Source organism: Diabrotica virgifera, chromosome 2 (assembly GCF_917563875.1).
Source record: "Diabrotica virgifera virgifera chromosome 2, PGI_DIABVI_V3a".
In the NCBI taxonomy this organism is placed as follows: Eukaryota; Metazoa; Arthropoda; class Insecta; order Coleoptera; family Chrysomelidae; genus Diabrotica; species Diabrotica virgifera.
In genome coordinates this window covers 73,346,409-73,361,201 of record NC_065444.1, presented here as the reverse complement: position 1 = coordinate 73,361,201, position 14,793 = coordinate 73,346,409, and the positions used below count along the sequence as shown (strand labels likewise).

Below are 14,793 nucleotides of genomic sequence, written 5' to 3'. Positions count from 1 at the left end.
TCAATGACAGAAGGTATGAAATATACGTCAATTTGACAATTTCAATTGACAATATCAATTATTTAAGATAGTTGCAATATTTCTCCGCGACTTGCGCACGGTCGTTTCTCGTTTCCCTTCCAAGTACTTGCACACCGCGAATAGTAATCCGGCCCGGGAGACATTTTGAAAATTTCATTTTGGCCCGCGCTTAAAAGTATTTGCCCACCCCTGAATACCAATGAAACAGCCTTTAATGGAATGCAATAATGAAATAGTTTTTTGTAGGTAAAATATTTGGAATCAGCCACGGAAAGGAACGGGAGCGGGAGGTTCATTTAAAAAGAATAAACAGACGAGAATAGTAAAACCCCACATGCATTCAACACGTTAAATAAAATTTGATAAGCAAAAGAAATATCGGAAACAAAAATTAAAATTTTTAATAGTTGCATCAAAAGTATAGGTATCATACTACTTTACGTAACAGAAAATATACTGGCTCAACAGAATAACTAATACAAAACTATGAGAACGAACAAAGGAAACTAATGTATCTACTACAATCAAGAAAGAAAATGGAAATGGAAAGGCCATACTTTGAGGAAAGATTAAAGCAACATAGCGAGACAAGCACTCGAATACCAACCAGAGAGGAAAAGGAAGGGAGGAATACCAGTCAACAGTTGGAAAAGAACTACAACGCGAGAATGGTAAAAAATTGGACTAAGATGTAGTCAAGTCAGAAATAGAGCAAGGAATAGAAGACAATGGAACTAGTACACTTCCCGTCATAAAAAACTGGTACACTTTTTTTCCCCAATGTAAACCTATGTTCAGACTGGACACAATGGTTCGTGAATCACTTCGTTGTTGCCATCACAGATAACGGAATTGCACTAAATCTAAATAAAAAAAATAAGGTTCAAAACGGTATAAAGATTTTAGATAGATATTAATTTTATCATTAAAAACACAAAACCGTATCTAATAAATTTAAGAACCAGCGAGAGGGCTGAGTTAATGTCCAAAATGTTTGAAGAATATTTAAACAAGTCAATACAGTTTTGTGCTTAGCTTTACGAGAAACCAATCACACCTCTCGATTTGACATTAAACATAATACTTTTTGTTCTGTCTAGATTTGTTATCTGTCATTATTTTTGAACTGAAATATTTTCAAAAATTATAATAAAACACGAATCAATGTATGACTGCTTAATTGAGATGATGGAAAATTAAAAAATTAATAGGAGAATTTTATACGATGCATGTTAAATAAATTTGACTGACTGATCGAGAATGCTCGATATTGTTTTAGTTTTAGTACCTATACTAAAAACTTGTCGCACAGCCCTGCTTTTAGCTAGTTTGATATAATATTTTGGTTGAACTGGCAACGTTGCCCTAGAAATTAGATTGACACATGTGACAATATCAACTTACACAACTTGAAAAACACGATTTTCGGTTATAAGAGTTGTACCAGTTTTTTATGACGCGAAGTGTACACTTTATCCAGAGAATAAACAATAAAGAAGATGCCCCAAGTAGCACAATAAAAACATTTTAATTTTATTTAAGGTTTATAAAGATTTTATTGAGGTAAATAAGAAGATAATGGTTTTAAAATTACCTTGTAGATATACTACCAGAACTTTAAAACTGTTAAGCATTTGTCACTAGTTTTAAAGTATCTAATAAGAGTATCAAATAAGACTAATTAATCTTAATAGATAATTTGCCTTATTGTAGTTTTAAAATGGTTTATTCTCAGTTCACTTTAAAACTAATTAGTTTTATGAAGAACTTCCGGACTGTTTGGTTTTATTAGATTCTAGTTTATTACCTTTTAGTTTTATTGCAGTTTTAAAGATTCTCCTCATATGACTAATAAAACCTATTATTAAAACTACTTGATCTCAAGACTATTATGTCAGTAAAACATATGCTTTAAAACTATTTTTTAGTTTTCTTTAAAGTTGCTTTCTTAAAAGCAATTAGTAGGCTATATTAAAACCAAACGCTCTTAACTGAATCAATATGGTTATCGTAAACGCTAAACTATGCTTCTTATTGTTAGAAACAATAAAACTAAACTCATCCCCTCTTCTGTCATGTCCAAAATGATCGGCCATTTGTTTTCGAGCGAAACAATGGTGTAGTGGCTTGTAAAATGTGGAAGTACAATTAGTATGGAAGAAATAAGTCGCAAGTACTTAAAATATAAACGAACTGGTTATTTTAAAAGAAAAATACAACACACACAGCACTACGATGCCTCAATTTTAGGTTAGATTCACATTAAAACCGAATGGCCTTATTGACAGCAGCATTAAAACTAAACGGTTTTAATTCCAAGGCAACCTTGCTTTTATGCAGGATATATGCTCTTGGAAAGGTATAAAATAAAACTATTTGATCTTAACAATTCTCTGTCGATAGACCAAATAGTTATATTTGGATTTCGGCCATATTGCTTTCTGGAGATGCTGAAAGCCGTGATAGATTACAATATAAAGCTTACATAAAAATTATAAATAAGCGACTTAAAGACATAAATTCGATTTATTTTAACATTAAAACATTAAAATTGTAGATAAAATTAGTTTTCTTTCAAATTAATAAATTTCGGATTTAAATTTTTTTATTATTTTTATTTTTAATCGCCAAAAGTCAGAAACTTTAGGGCGCGTGAGTTACTTAGACCTATTTTTGTTAACATTATCAATAAAGTTGAGTGCGCAAGTGTTTTTCTAACTTGACAGTCCGAAATAACCAAGTACCTACTTTTTAATATTTTATGGTTACAAATACGTATATACCTATCATAACACATGAAAAAATGTGTTGGCCTATATGGAGTAAATGGGTTTAAAGAATCATTTAATATGGTAAAAAACTGCCTGCACTTAAAGTGTCTTTTAACATGGTTTTAAAAGCACCTTCAGAGCAGCTTTAAAACCAGTTGCTTAAGAAAACAAAGTTTTAAGGTTTTTATTTTTGGTTTTATTGACCTCTTTCAGAGTGGGCTCTTTTATGCTGAAAGCGGTTTTATTGCAACCTTAAGGTTTACTTAAAAACCAAATGGTTTTAATTTTAGTTTTATTCTACAGTTTTAAAGCATCCTTAAAAGACTTAATAAACCCGTTCGGTACTACTTGGGGCGCTGACCCGGCCAGTCAGCAATATTACACTTTTGTCACGAAACGCATAAGTGCTCAATACTCCACGAGTAGGGAAGGAAGTAGAGAGAGAGATTATAATTAGAGAAAAGACTAGATTAGAGAAAATACTTACTGTTTTCAGGCGTTTATTCAGCCAATAATCAAATACTGCTATTATGAGATCGTCGTCTTCTTTGAGAAGCGCCTTGGCCTCGTTTAAGGTGACAACAGTTTGACCACTGCTCTTTTCTAACCTGTCCATCATCTCTTCAAACTTGACTGGACTTAGGTCCAATTTTTGCGTCTGAGCTTGAAGCCACCTCTCGTCATCCGAGTCCATATCATAATCGGGAATATCCTGTTCCATTGTGAATGCTACAAAGAAAAAAAATACATCTGGCGTAAATATTTTTCATTATTTATTTGATGTTGTTCTGAAGCTATTTCCTTGTGGCATTTTTATGATTAATTATTTATATGGGAAATAAGCCACAATTAAAATGAAAAAAATAATTTTATTAACGTTTCGACGCCCAAATCGGGTGCCGTTGTCAAAATACAAAATATTACTAAAATAAACTAAAGTGTTGTTGCTAAGCAAAAAAAATTCTTCTAATAATTTATTTAATCTCACTCATTTATATTGGCAATTCAGACATATATTATACATTTTAAAGTAGAAGACTTTAAAATGATATTGCCAATATTTTATGAGTTGCGTTCCTGGGACGACTTACTGAAAGATAGTTCATTCGATTACATGAAATTAACCCCAACTCAAGAATATCCGTCATAAAAAATTATAGCATGTGATATGTCTTTAAAAAGACAACCAAATGCAACGACAGTAAAATTCTCGCGTTAGAGACTTCATAGTAAATCACAAGGGAAAACCAGGAAAAACCCTGTGATACTATCCCGACATCGTAAGTATTTGGTCTTACATTAATTTACTCTCAAAAAATAATACCAAATTCTGACTTGTAACATGTTTAAATTATAAATATTATTAATAATACTAGATATATAAGTAATACTAAAATATAAAATATGTACTAGCTCGATATTATTGACTTACTAATCTTGGTATTTTCTTTCTATTGACTTCCTCTTTCAGTATGGGTAACCATATCCTACTGCATTCTACCGAGGAATTTGCGACACAATTGGTTTCATTTAGCATAATTAGAGCCGCTTCTTTGATTTTTCTCTTTTTACTATCTGATTCTTTCAGGACTATACTTGAATCTCTCCACTGAACTCTATGTTCATTATCCCATGCGTGTTGACATATTTGAGATCTCTCAAATTCTCTATTTTTAATATAAGATTGATGTTCACTTATTCTAACGTCTAATGGTCTTGATGTCTCACCTAAATAAAATTGTTCGCATTCACAAGGTATTTTATAAATGCAATTTTTTGTTCTTTCTTGATCATTGTTAGGTTTAGTTTTAGATAGAATAGATCTCAATGTGTTTGTTGTTTTGAATGTTGTTGAAATGTTGAATTTATTTCCTATTGTTTTAAGTTTCTCGGATAGTCCTTTTATATATGGTATTGATATTTTCCTCGTATTATTTCTGGTGAATGTTGTAGGATCCCGTTCTAAGTTGTTCTGTTCCATTCGATCCAATCTTGACAATTCCTTATTTATAAACGATAAAGGATAATCATTTTTTAATAAAACAGATGTTAACAATTGTTTTTCTGCTAAAAAGGAATTTTCGTTAGAACAAGTAATTTTGGCTCTATCATATAAGGATTTAATGAATCAGATAGTAAAAAGAGAAAAATCAAAGAAGCGGCTCTAATTATGCTAAATGAAACCAATTGTGTCGCAAATTCCTCGGTAGAATGCAGTAGGATGTGGTTACCCATACTGAAAGAGGAAGTCAATAGAAAGAAAATACCAAGATTAGTAAGTCAATAATATCGAGCTAGTACATATTTTATATTTTAGTATTACTTATATATCTAGTATTATTAATAATATTTATAATTTAAACATGTTACAAGTCAGAATTTGGTATTATTTTTTGAGAGTAAATTAATGTAAGACCAAATACTTACGATGTCGGGATAGTATCACAGGGTTTTTCCTGGTTTTCCCTTGTGATTTACTATGAAGTCTCTAACGCGAGAATTTTACTGTCGTTGCATTTGGTTGTCTTTTTTTAAAGACATATCACATGCTATAATTTTTTATGACGGATATTCTTGAGTTGGGGTTAATTTCATGTAATCGAATGAACTATCTTTCAGTAAGTCGTCCCAGGAACGCAACTCATAAAATATTGGCAATATCATTTTAAAGTCTTCTACTTTAAAATGTATAATATATGTCTGAATTGCCAATATAAATGAGTGAGATTAAATAAATTATTAGAAGAATTTTTTTTGCTTAGCAACAACACTTTAGTTTATTTTAGTAATATTTTGTATTTTGACAACGGCACCCGATTTGGGCGTCGAAACGTTAATAAAATTATTTTTTTCATTTTAATTGTGGCTTATTTCCCATATAAATAATTAATCATTATTTATTTGATTGTCAAGAAATATAATGTATTAAAAATGATAGTAATACTGTTATCTATCTTTGTTTTATCTATCTTAAAATAATCAACTAGAGCGATTACAGACAAAATTTGTCTTCATCTTAAGGGAACTACTCAGGCACGTAGCCAAGATTTGGTTTTTTGGGGGGGGGGCTAATTTGATGGGTTGATGTCGGGTCTGCCCCATATGTAAACTTAAATGTAGCCTTTTTGTCCTTTCTCTGAAAATTTCGGGGGGGGGGGCTGAAGCCCCTCAAGCCCCCCGGCTACGTGCCTGTGACTACTGTAAAATGCTCAAAACATTAATTTTTTTTGTTAAATGGGTCTTGGGCCCACAGTTAAAATTTTATTACCTTCCTCATGAGACTTTTCTTATTCAGTTATTCATGTCGATTCGGACAACTTTTCTAAATCGGAAAATTTTCGGGAGTGGAGTGTTTCGTAAATATAGACGTTTCTAAACGTAGGTGCGTCCCACAACTGGATTACCCTTAAAAATTCGTCGGACAATATTATTAATTTTACTGTAAATATTTTATCAAACAATCCTGCAAATATCAGCAGCGAGGGTATAAATTTTATGGATCTTTATGATGGGTGAGCCACCCCATATGGTTTTTTGCAGGATTGTTTTGATAAAAATAATTACAATTTACTGGTAATATTGTCAAAACAAATTTTTAATGGTACTCCAATTGTAGGACGCATCAAAATGTAGAAACCTCTCTATTTACAGAACACCACCTTCCCGAAAATTTTCCGAAATAGAAAAGTTGTCTGACTAGACGTGAATAACTTAATAAAATAAAATCCACAAGGAAAGAAAAGTTTTCCTGTAGTTGGCTGTATACCATCAATCACAAAAATTGGAATAAATTCTTTGTAAAAGGTATAAAATTTATTAAAATCCCTAAAGGGCTACATCAGAACAAAACGTTTTCGATTTTATTACAAAATCATCATCAGTGTAAGACCTAAAAGTAAGTATAACCTATTTTATTAATGTAAAATTGATATTTAAATTCTGACTAAGGTTTAAAACAAGTGGTTATACTCACAGTCTGGATGCTAGCTGAGCCACCAAAGAAATATAGGGGGAGGACCCCCCCCCCATTCTCACATCATCATTCGATTCAAGTTTTCGCCCTAGGTCCAACCAAACTTCGAAACAAAAAAAAAAAATCGTTCATATCATAATACTTCCACTCTTCTACCCTTAGAGTTTAAAGTATGATCTCTGGGTCTCCCAGCCTTTCTCATCACACCTCATTACAGTAAATAATTTTGATATCTAACCATATATTTTTCATTAGTTATTAACTGATATTTACCAACAATGCCAGCTGTATTCCAAAACACCCTCATACATCCATCCAATTTTAAACCTTTTCAATTGTTTAAAAATGTTTCAAACTTGTTAAAAATATACCCTAATTCTTGAATTTTTTTTTTTTTTTTAGTCCTAGATGTTTATGTTTCATAAAAGGACCTATCATTTCTACCCAAGTTACGAGTTCAATTGATACCTTGTTTTCACTTCAATTTATTACACACACCTATCTTTAGCCAACCAACCTACATATCTTTATATCATATCAGCCTCCTCTTGTAAATTATACTACTTATCATAATTTCAACACTACTGTGATATCAGACCTCCACACACAATAGACTATCTAATTTACTCTTACAATTAGTACATTTAAACCATTTTTCATTCATAGTAAACTAAACTTTTATCAACACAGTTGGACTCGATTCCATTTTAAATTCGAACCACAATCATCAACCTTTACACATAAATAAAACATTTTAGCAAAAAGATTTTCCCACTTAATTACTGGGTCCCAGATGTTCCTATACATAACTGGATCCATTTCCGCTAATTTATTTATTTTCATTATTATTATGTATAGTTGGTTGCATACAATCTGGCTACTGCTCCATCCACATTATAAAAATCATTTAATACAACCTACAAAATTGGGGTAAACTTTATTATAGCCACACCTTTGTTGATGTTAGTTATTACTGTTGGAAAATTTTTTAAAAATATCTTATCACAATCAGTTGGCTGAGGTAATACATGGTAACCATTATGTCACATTGTTCGGTTTGATCTTTGACACCTTTCAGAAACATCACTCAACTTTCGTTCAGTTGCCATAAAGTCATCGAAATGTAAACTCAATTTTTTTGCATCCCACATGTTGGGAATTTAAATACCTTACCTTAGGGCATTATTCCTGTTGCCTTTTGCCCATATTTAAGTAAATATGCATCTGTAAAGCATACATTTTATATTTGAAGGGTTATTACCCCTATATTTCTTTGGTGGCTCAGCTAGCATCCAGACTGTGAGTATAACCACTTGTTTTAAACCTTAGCCAGAATTTAAATATCAATTTTACATTAATAAAATAGGTTATACTTACTTTTAGGTCTTACACTGATGATGATTTTGTAATAAAATCGAAAACGTTTTGTTCTGATGTAGCCCTTTAGGGATTTTAATAAATTTTATACCTTTTACAAAGCATTTATTCCAATTTTTTTAATAAAATAAGTCTCACGAGGGAGGTAGTAATATATTTTTTTAAATGTGGACCCAAGGTCTAAAAGAAGCTAGCACAAATAATCCCAGGACAAAGAATCCCCACAAATTATCCCCGGACAAATAATCCCAGGACAAAAAATTCCCACAAAAAATCTCGGACAAATAATTCCCACAAATTTTTTGGACAAAATAATCCCCACGAAACATTTGCTGTCGAAAAGTTCTCTAAAAGTTTTCCTGAAATTTTAACAGATTTCGAATTCCAATTTCATGCTGAAAACTTCAAATTTTACATGACAAAAGAGTGAGTTTTTTCAAAAATCGTGGAAGATATGGGGAATGAGCTTAGGCCCCGTTTTCATGACAGGCGCTTAACGCGCATTTTGCTAACGCGCGATTACAACTACATACATACATTTTACTTGAGACCGTTCACATGCCAACGCGCGTTAGCATCTGAACGGTCTTCAGTAAAATGTATGTAGTTGTAATCGCGCGTTATCAAAACGCGCGTTAAGCGCCTGTCATGAAAACGGGGCCTAAGCTCATTCCCCATATCTTCCACGATTTTTGAAAAAACTCACTCTTTTGTCATGTAAAATTTGAAGTTTCCAGCATGGAATTGGAATTCGAAATTTGTTAAAATCTCGGGAAAACTTTTAGAGAACTATTCGTCAGCAAATATTTCTTGGGGATTTTTTGTCCGGGATTTTTTGTGGGGATATTTTGTCTAAAAAAATTTGTGGGGATTATTTGTCCGGGATTTCTTGTCCGGGGATTATTTGTCCGGGGATTTTTTGTCCAGGGTAATTTGTGGGGATTTTTTGTCCGGACCCCGTCTAAAACCCTTTTGGTGTCGAATACACTCCAGAGCATTATTCTATTATTTTATATGGGTGTCGATCACGTTGGAGCGCGTTTTAGACACCTGTAATAAAATAATACGGTTCATGAGTAAATATTTTTTTTTTGATCGGTAACGAATGGGGTTAAAAGATGAATCGAACCTTCTACGAGGCAAACACTAAACTAAAAATTTTGCACAAATAACAGAAGGAAAACAGTTTTTTTTGGGAACAATCAGCTTTATTGTTTTTCACATTATTCGTCTTTAAGATCAATTCACTTTTGCATTAAACAATAGTAGTAAGTATTTATTGCCGGTCCGAAATTGACATCTTCGTTAAATTGTTTGAATATGGAGCTGTACCAATTGATATAATATGCCTTTAATGGAGAACAATCGCTCGTTACTTTTTCGTTATTGTGTGGTCACGCATACTTGTTCTATAACATAACATATTCAAATGGCGGCGCCCATTGAAAATTCTGATAAATGTGAAGTACGCAGTGTGATTCGGTTTTCATATGTAAGGATTTAATTCACGTAGAGTTTATGCCTAGGGATCAAACAATATATTCATAAGCTTATTGCACAGCCCTCCAAAAACTAATAGCGGCTTCCCACTGGTCTGCGATTTTACGGATCATCACGCACAGCCGACGAGCACGGACCACCACGCCCCGCAGACAGAGGTCTTCCCATGGTCTGCGACTCTACGGATCATCACGAACAGCCGACCACCGCGGATTCTAACGCACCGCGGACAGAGGTCTTCCCATGGTCCGCGACAGTCTGTGCTTTTGATTGAGATTATATATGTGACTCATTTAATTTTGGCATTGATTACATTGCGTTTGTCAAGTTTCTTATCTCTTTCAATGTTTTCGTTTAGAATATGGTGTGAAATGTGTAGTATGCACATTCCATGTAAATCAATAATATTTACACACATAATGTATTTTATTTTTAACAAAATGTGTTAAATTATTAACTTGTAAGAAAATCGTTGTTCAAAAACAAATTTTGGACCAACTTTGGATATGCTTTATAATAGTCAGGGAGGTAGTGTAAAATTTGACCGGAGCATTTTAGCATGGGTGTTTTTCTTTATTGAGTTAGGTGTTCCGTTAAAAAATGGTGTGTCAGCCAGCCCAAAACCGGGGCTTCTAGGCAAAACAAGATAAAATATGAAACTAGATGGAAAAACCCTACAACTATATGTCAAATATTTATCTCCGTGGCTTACTTACATCCATCATGGCCTAAAATACCTAGCTCCTGGCTTTCACCCAGGCAAGCCGAGTTCCATTCCCCACGTTGGAAGTTTTTTTTTGTTTTTAAAATTGACATTTTGATTTGAAAAATAATTATTTTTATAATACCATGTTTTTGATGTTTATACGACACAAATAAAAAAGTTTGTATGTCCTTTATAAAACCGTAAACTATGCATTTGATCATAATAGGATGACCTCAAGCAAAGTTGTTGTACATGAACCCGGGAAGGTTTCTGAGTGAATACGACCAACCTAAGTAATAATTATTTGCGCAAACAGCACAAAAAACTATTGTTTATTAGAAAAAAGGGTTGTTTAGGGTTGCATGTATCTTTTGATTATACATTATATAAAATTAAGAAAAAACAGTTTGCCCAAAAAAATAAAAAAGTGTGGTGGGGGGGAGGGGGGAGGCAACCCCCTATACACTTAGATTAGTCGTACCAACTCAGCAACGTTCAGTCATGCACAACAACTTTGTTTAACCCGGCATTGGTCGCTATATGAGATTTTCGCCATGATATCATAAAAAGGCCACTCAGGCTTGTAAACGTCAGCAGTCCCACTACCAATTCCCATTGATTCTTTAACTTTTGTTTTTTGCCTTCTATAGGTCGACAGTAGAGGTCCATAGAGGGGTAAGACAGGGTTGTGTACTGTCACCGCTACTGTTTAACGTGTACAGTGAAGCCATATTTCAGGAAGCGATAGCGGAACTAAGTGATGGAATCTCTATAAACGGAAGAATAGTAAATAACATAAGATTCGCTGATGACACCGTTATAATGGCAGACACCCTGGAGTCGCTACAAGAATTGTTAAATAGAATTAACGATTATTGCATTCGATATGGACTCAAAATAAACAAGAAAAAAACTAAAATTCAGTAATCGGACAAAACATATCGATACAAAGTACCATTTCGTAAAAGAATTGCATGAAAAAGGGGTTGTTAACTTTAAGTATTGTCCTACCGAGGATATGATAGCTGATATGTTGACTAAGCCGCTGAATAGGGTTAAGTTAGAGTACTTAAGTAGTAAAGGGGGTCTGTTTGACTAATTCAAAAATAATTTTAGTTGCGAGGGGATGTTAGAATATATTCAACTATAAATTATGGTATTCTTATTAGTGTTAAAATGGACATAGCAGTCAAAGTGGGCGGGCTAATTCCCCGAACCTTTTAGGTCGAAAACTCTTACATAGGATTGATTACATGAAAGTATCGTGTTACAAGACATATGGATGTGAAAGCGATTTTAGTAGTTTTGTTTTTGATATTTTTACTGTAGTCTCGAAGTATACGTTGTAGAAGACACATCTTAATTTCTTTGTTTGTATATTATTATAATACGGTTCGGTTAAAATAAATAGTTTGTTTAGTATTATTTGTACCTTTTATTATCTACTATTTCTAATACCAACAAAGTGACCATAGCCATTATGATATCCAACCTCCACTAGGAGATGGAACTTTAAGAAGAAGGTCGACATTAAATTCTCCCTCTTCTTTTTTAAATCTTTTATCGAAACAGTGCCATCCTTTAATTGGCTTTTGATGCGGCTCCATGCATCGTATGTATCGTTCCTATTTTTATGGTCTGGTGCCGTCGAATTCCACAAAGTGAGTTCATTTTGATACAGATTTAAAAAATCAAAAATTAATTCGTTGGTCCATTCCATTTTTTAGCAAAAAAAATTCTAATAACAACTCAACACACTTTAGCAACACTAAATACAACTGCTGGTGTCAGCAAATGAACAATTTCTTTAACTTGCCAATCAATGCCTTGTCCTCCATTAAAACAGTGACACGAAAAAATATCAGTGAAATGCTGGATAGCGAAAACTGACGTTGTCATGAATTTCGGATTTTATGTATGTGACTCATTTAATTTGTAATTTGGCTATTGATTACATTGCGTTTCTCACGTTTCTTATCACTTTCATGTTTTCGTTAATAGCATATTATGGTGTGAAATGTGTAGTATGGACATTCCATGAAAATCTTTATTCAAAGCTAATGATATTCATAATAATAATATACTTAAGCTAAATCTTCACAAACTCGCTACAAATGTAGTGCTTGTAAAATTTTTTGTTGTTTCGAATGTTTGGTTGTTACTCATAAATCAGAATTATTAATTCAATAATATTCATGAAGAGTAATTAAATTTTTATTAGTAGCTACGAAGAAGAAATGTATTATATTATGATTCAAATCAATAATTATACATATTATGTAGGTATGTTATTTTTATCAAAATGTGTTAAATTATCAATTTATAAAAAACTGGCGTTTAACGTGTTAAAAAATCATGACAGCGTCCACACGGGTCATTAACGCACCTTTGATCTGTACCGACTTTCGACGGATCACCACAGACGTGTCTGTGCTACCACAGACGTGTCTGTGCTATCACGGACGACCACTTCCCATGGTGCGTAGTGCGAGCTGGTTCGCGTCCGTCGGCGATATTGCCGATCTTGAGAAGCCGTAGTTACTACGGACCAGCACAGACGCGTCTTTGCTACCACGGACGATACGCTTCCCACGGTGCGTGGTGCGAGCGGGTCCGTGTCCGTCCGCAATATTGCCGATCGTGGGAAGCCGCTATAATAAAACGTGCAATACAGAATAAACGATGTGGCATGTTGTCGATGAAGGTTTCTGAGTCACGACAATGCTCAGCATCATGCATCGGCAAAAACTCACAACGTCCAACGTCGAGAATAGGAAATTTTCGGGCACCCTTCCTTCAGCCCAGACCTCGCGCTATCCGATTATCATATGTTCCCGAAACTGAAGGAATTCTTGGGCAGAAAGGAGTTTGGAAACGACGAGGGACTCAAAGATCAAGTGATATTCTGGCTCAGGCGTTTGCCTAAGCCAAGTACTGCGACTTTGTTTAAATTTTGTGTTGATATATACTTTTTTAAATGTTTATGCCAAAACGCTCTTTTTTTCTGGATGACCTATCGCATAAGGTGCCCAATGACGGCAAATTTTTTTTGTTGTCTAATCGCCATGTATATTTGTTTTTATTTGCCTATGAAAAATGATATACGAATCTCATGATAGGAACATGTCGTTCTGATTCAATTATGCCGCGCACAGAGTCAAGCCATCTGTGCACAGTTGATGAGTCTGGTGATACTATCACCAGTGAGATTATCACCAGTAATATGATGATAATTTCATTTATAACTGTAATAACAGTTAGTATCCACGTTAACAAAAATAAACAGAATAATTCAATTTTGACGTTACGAATTGTCCGTTACGAACTTGTATAGTTACGAACTGTCGCCGTTACGAGTTGTCCGTTACCACTTGTCCGGTTACGAATTGTCGCGTTACGAGATGTCTGGTTACGCAAAATAACACGTTAAAAATTATATGAAAACGATGCTGCGACAACGCAGCGCAATGCACGAACAGGGCCTCGTCCCAATGCATTATTACGTTGCGACGTCGCAACGCATCGCAGCACAACGCACTAATGGGGCCTCGCCCTTAGGCCAACTATAAAATCGTATCGTAACATCCTCACATCAAAATTTTCGTGGTGAGAAATGTCAAAATGTACGGAAATCATATTTACGAATCCAGCAACTTCCGCTAGATGGCTCTGTGTAACACTTTTAGTGTACGCCTCGTAGAAGATGAGTGGAAAATCTTATACCTCCACAAATTTTTGTCCTTTTGATTCCTAACTTCTTTAATACAGATGTGTGTGTTGAGTTGCAGCAATTTGAATTGAAAGTATATTAGTAGAGGACCAGTCCAAACTAAATCCAACATTTTCCAATCTATTAACTTCAAATTTAATTTTAAGCATATCTTTAACGCATTATAGACCAGTGTCCTATTTACTCTTATTTATAGATTAATGAAAATTTTATTTTTTCTTCTTAAACTTTATTTACATTTAAAGAAAAAATTTCCATGGATATTTTGGGCTGAAGTAATCTTAATTATAATTTTTGTTGTTTGTATTATATTTCCAATACTTTTCCAATAAAAATTATAAACATATAAATTTTTTGACCTCATTATTTATATTTTCACATTTAATAATAAAAGTTTCATATCGACCCTTTTTTTATCATTTACTGCATTATTGCAGTTTTCAGTCGTATGTGAATATGTGCACAAGTCATTGTATTTTTTAATTTTACATTATTTGTTTATTGCGATTTGCATAAAAACTTTTATATTTCATCATATTTAGGAGAAATTATTCCGCAGTTACTAATATTTTACAAATAATATTTTGTATAATATGTAAATATAAAAATAAAGTAAATGAAATGATTGTGAAATAATATGGACACAGACACACTCATTATAGCAACTTATATCTACGTGAAAAGCTTATTTGATTCCAAGCCACAGGGTATTTTT

At 33.4% G+C, this 14,793-nt stretch overlaps 1 protein-coding gene across 5 annotated transcripts in view; it reads right to left on the bottom strand.

The window, feature by feature from the left end:
* Positions 1-14,793, bottom strand: part of LOC114336067 (enhancer of polycomb homolog 1) — a 122,685-nt gene that overhangs the window by 53,320 nt on the left and 54,572 nt on the right. For all 5 annotated transcript variants that reach the window (XM_028286390.2, XM_028286391.2, XM_028286388.2 and 2 more), the window contains one exon: positions 3,280-3,521. In XM_028286390.2, the coding sequence (XP_028142191.1) occupies positions 3,280-3,521 (242 nt within the window). The remainder of the gene's footprint in view (positions 1-3,279; positions 3,522-14,793) is intronic.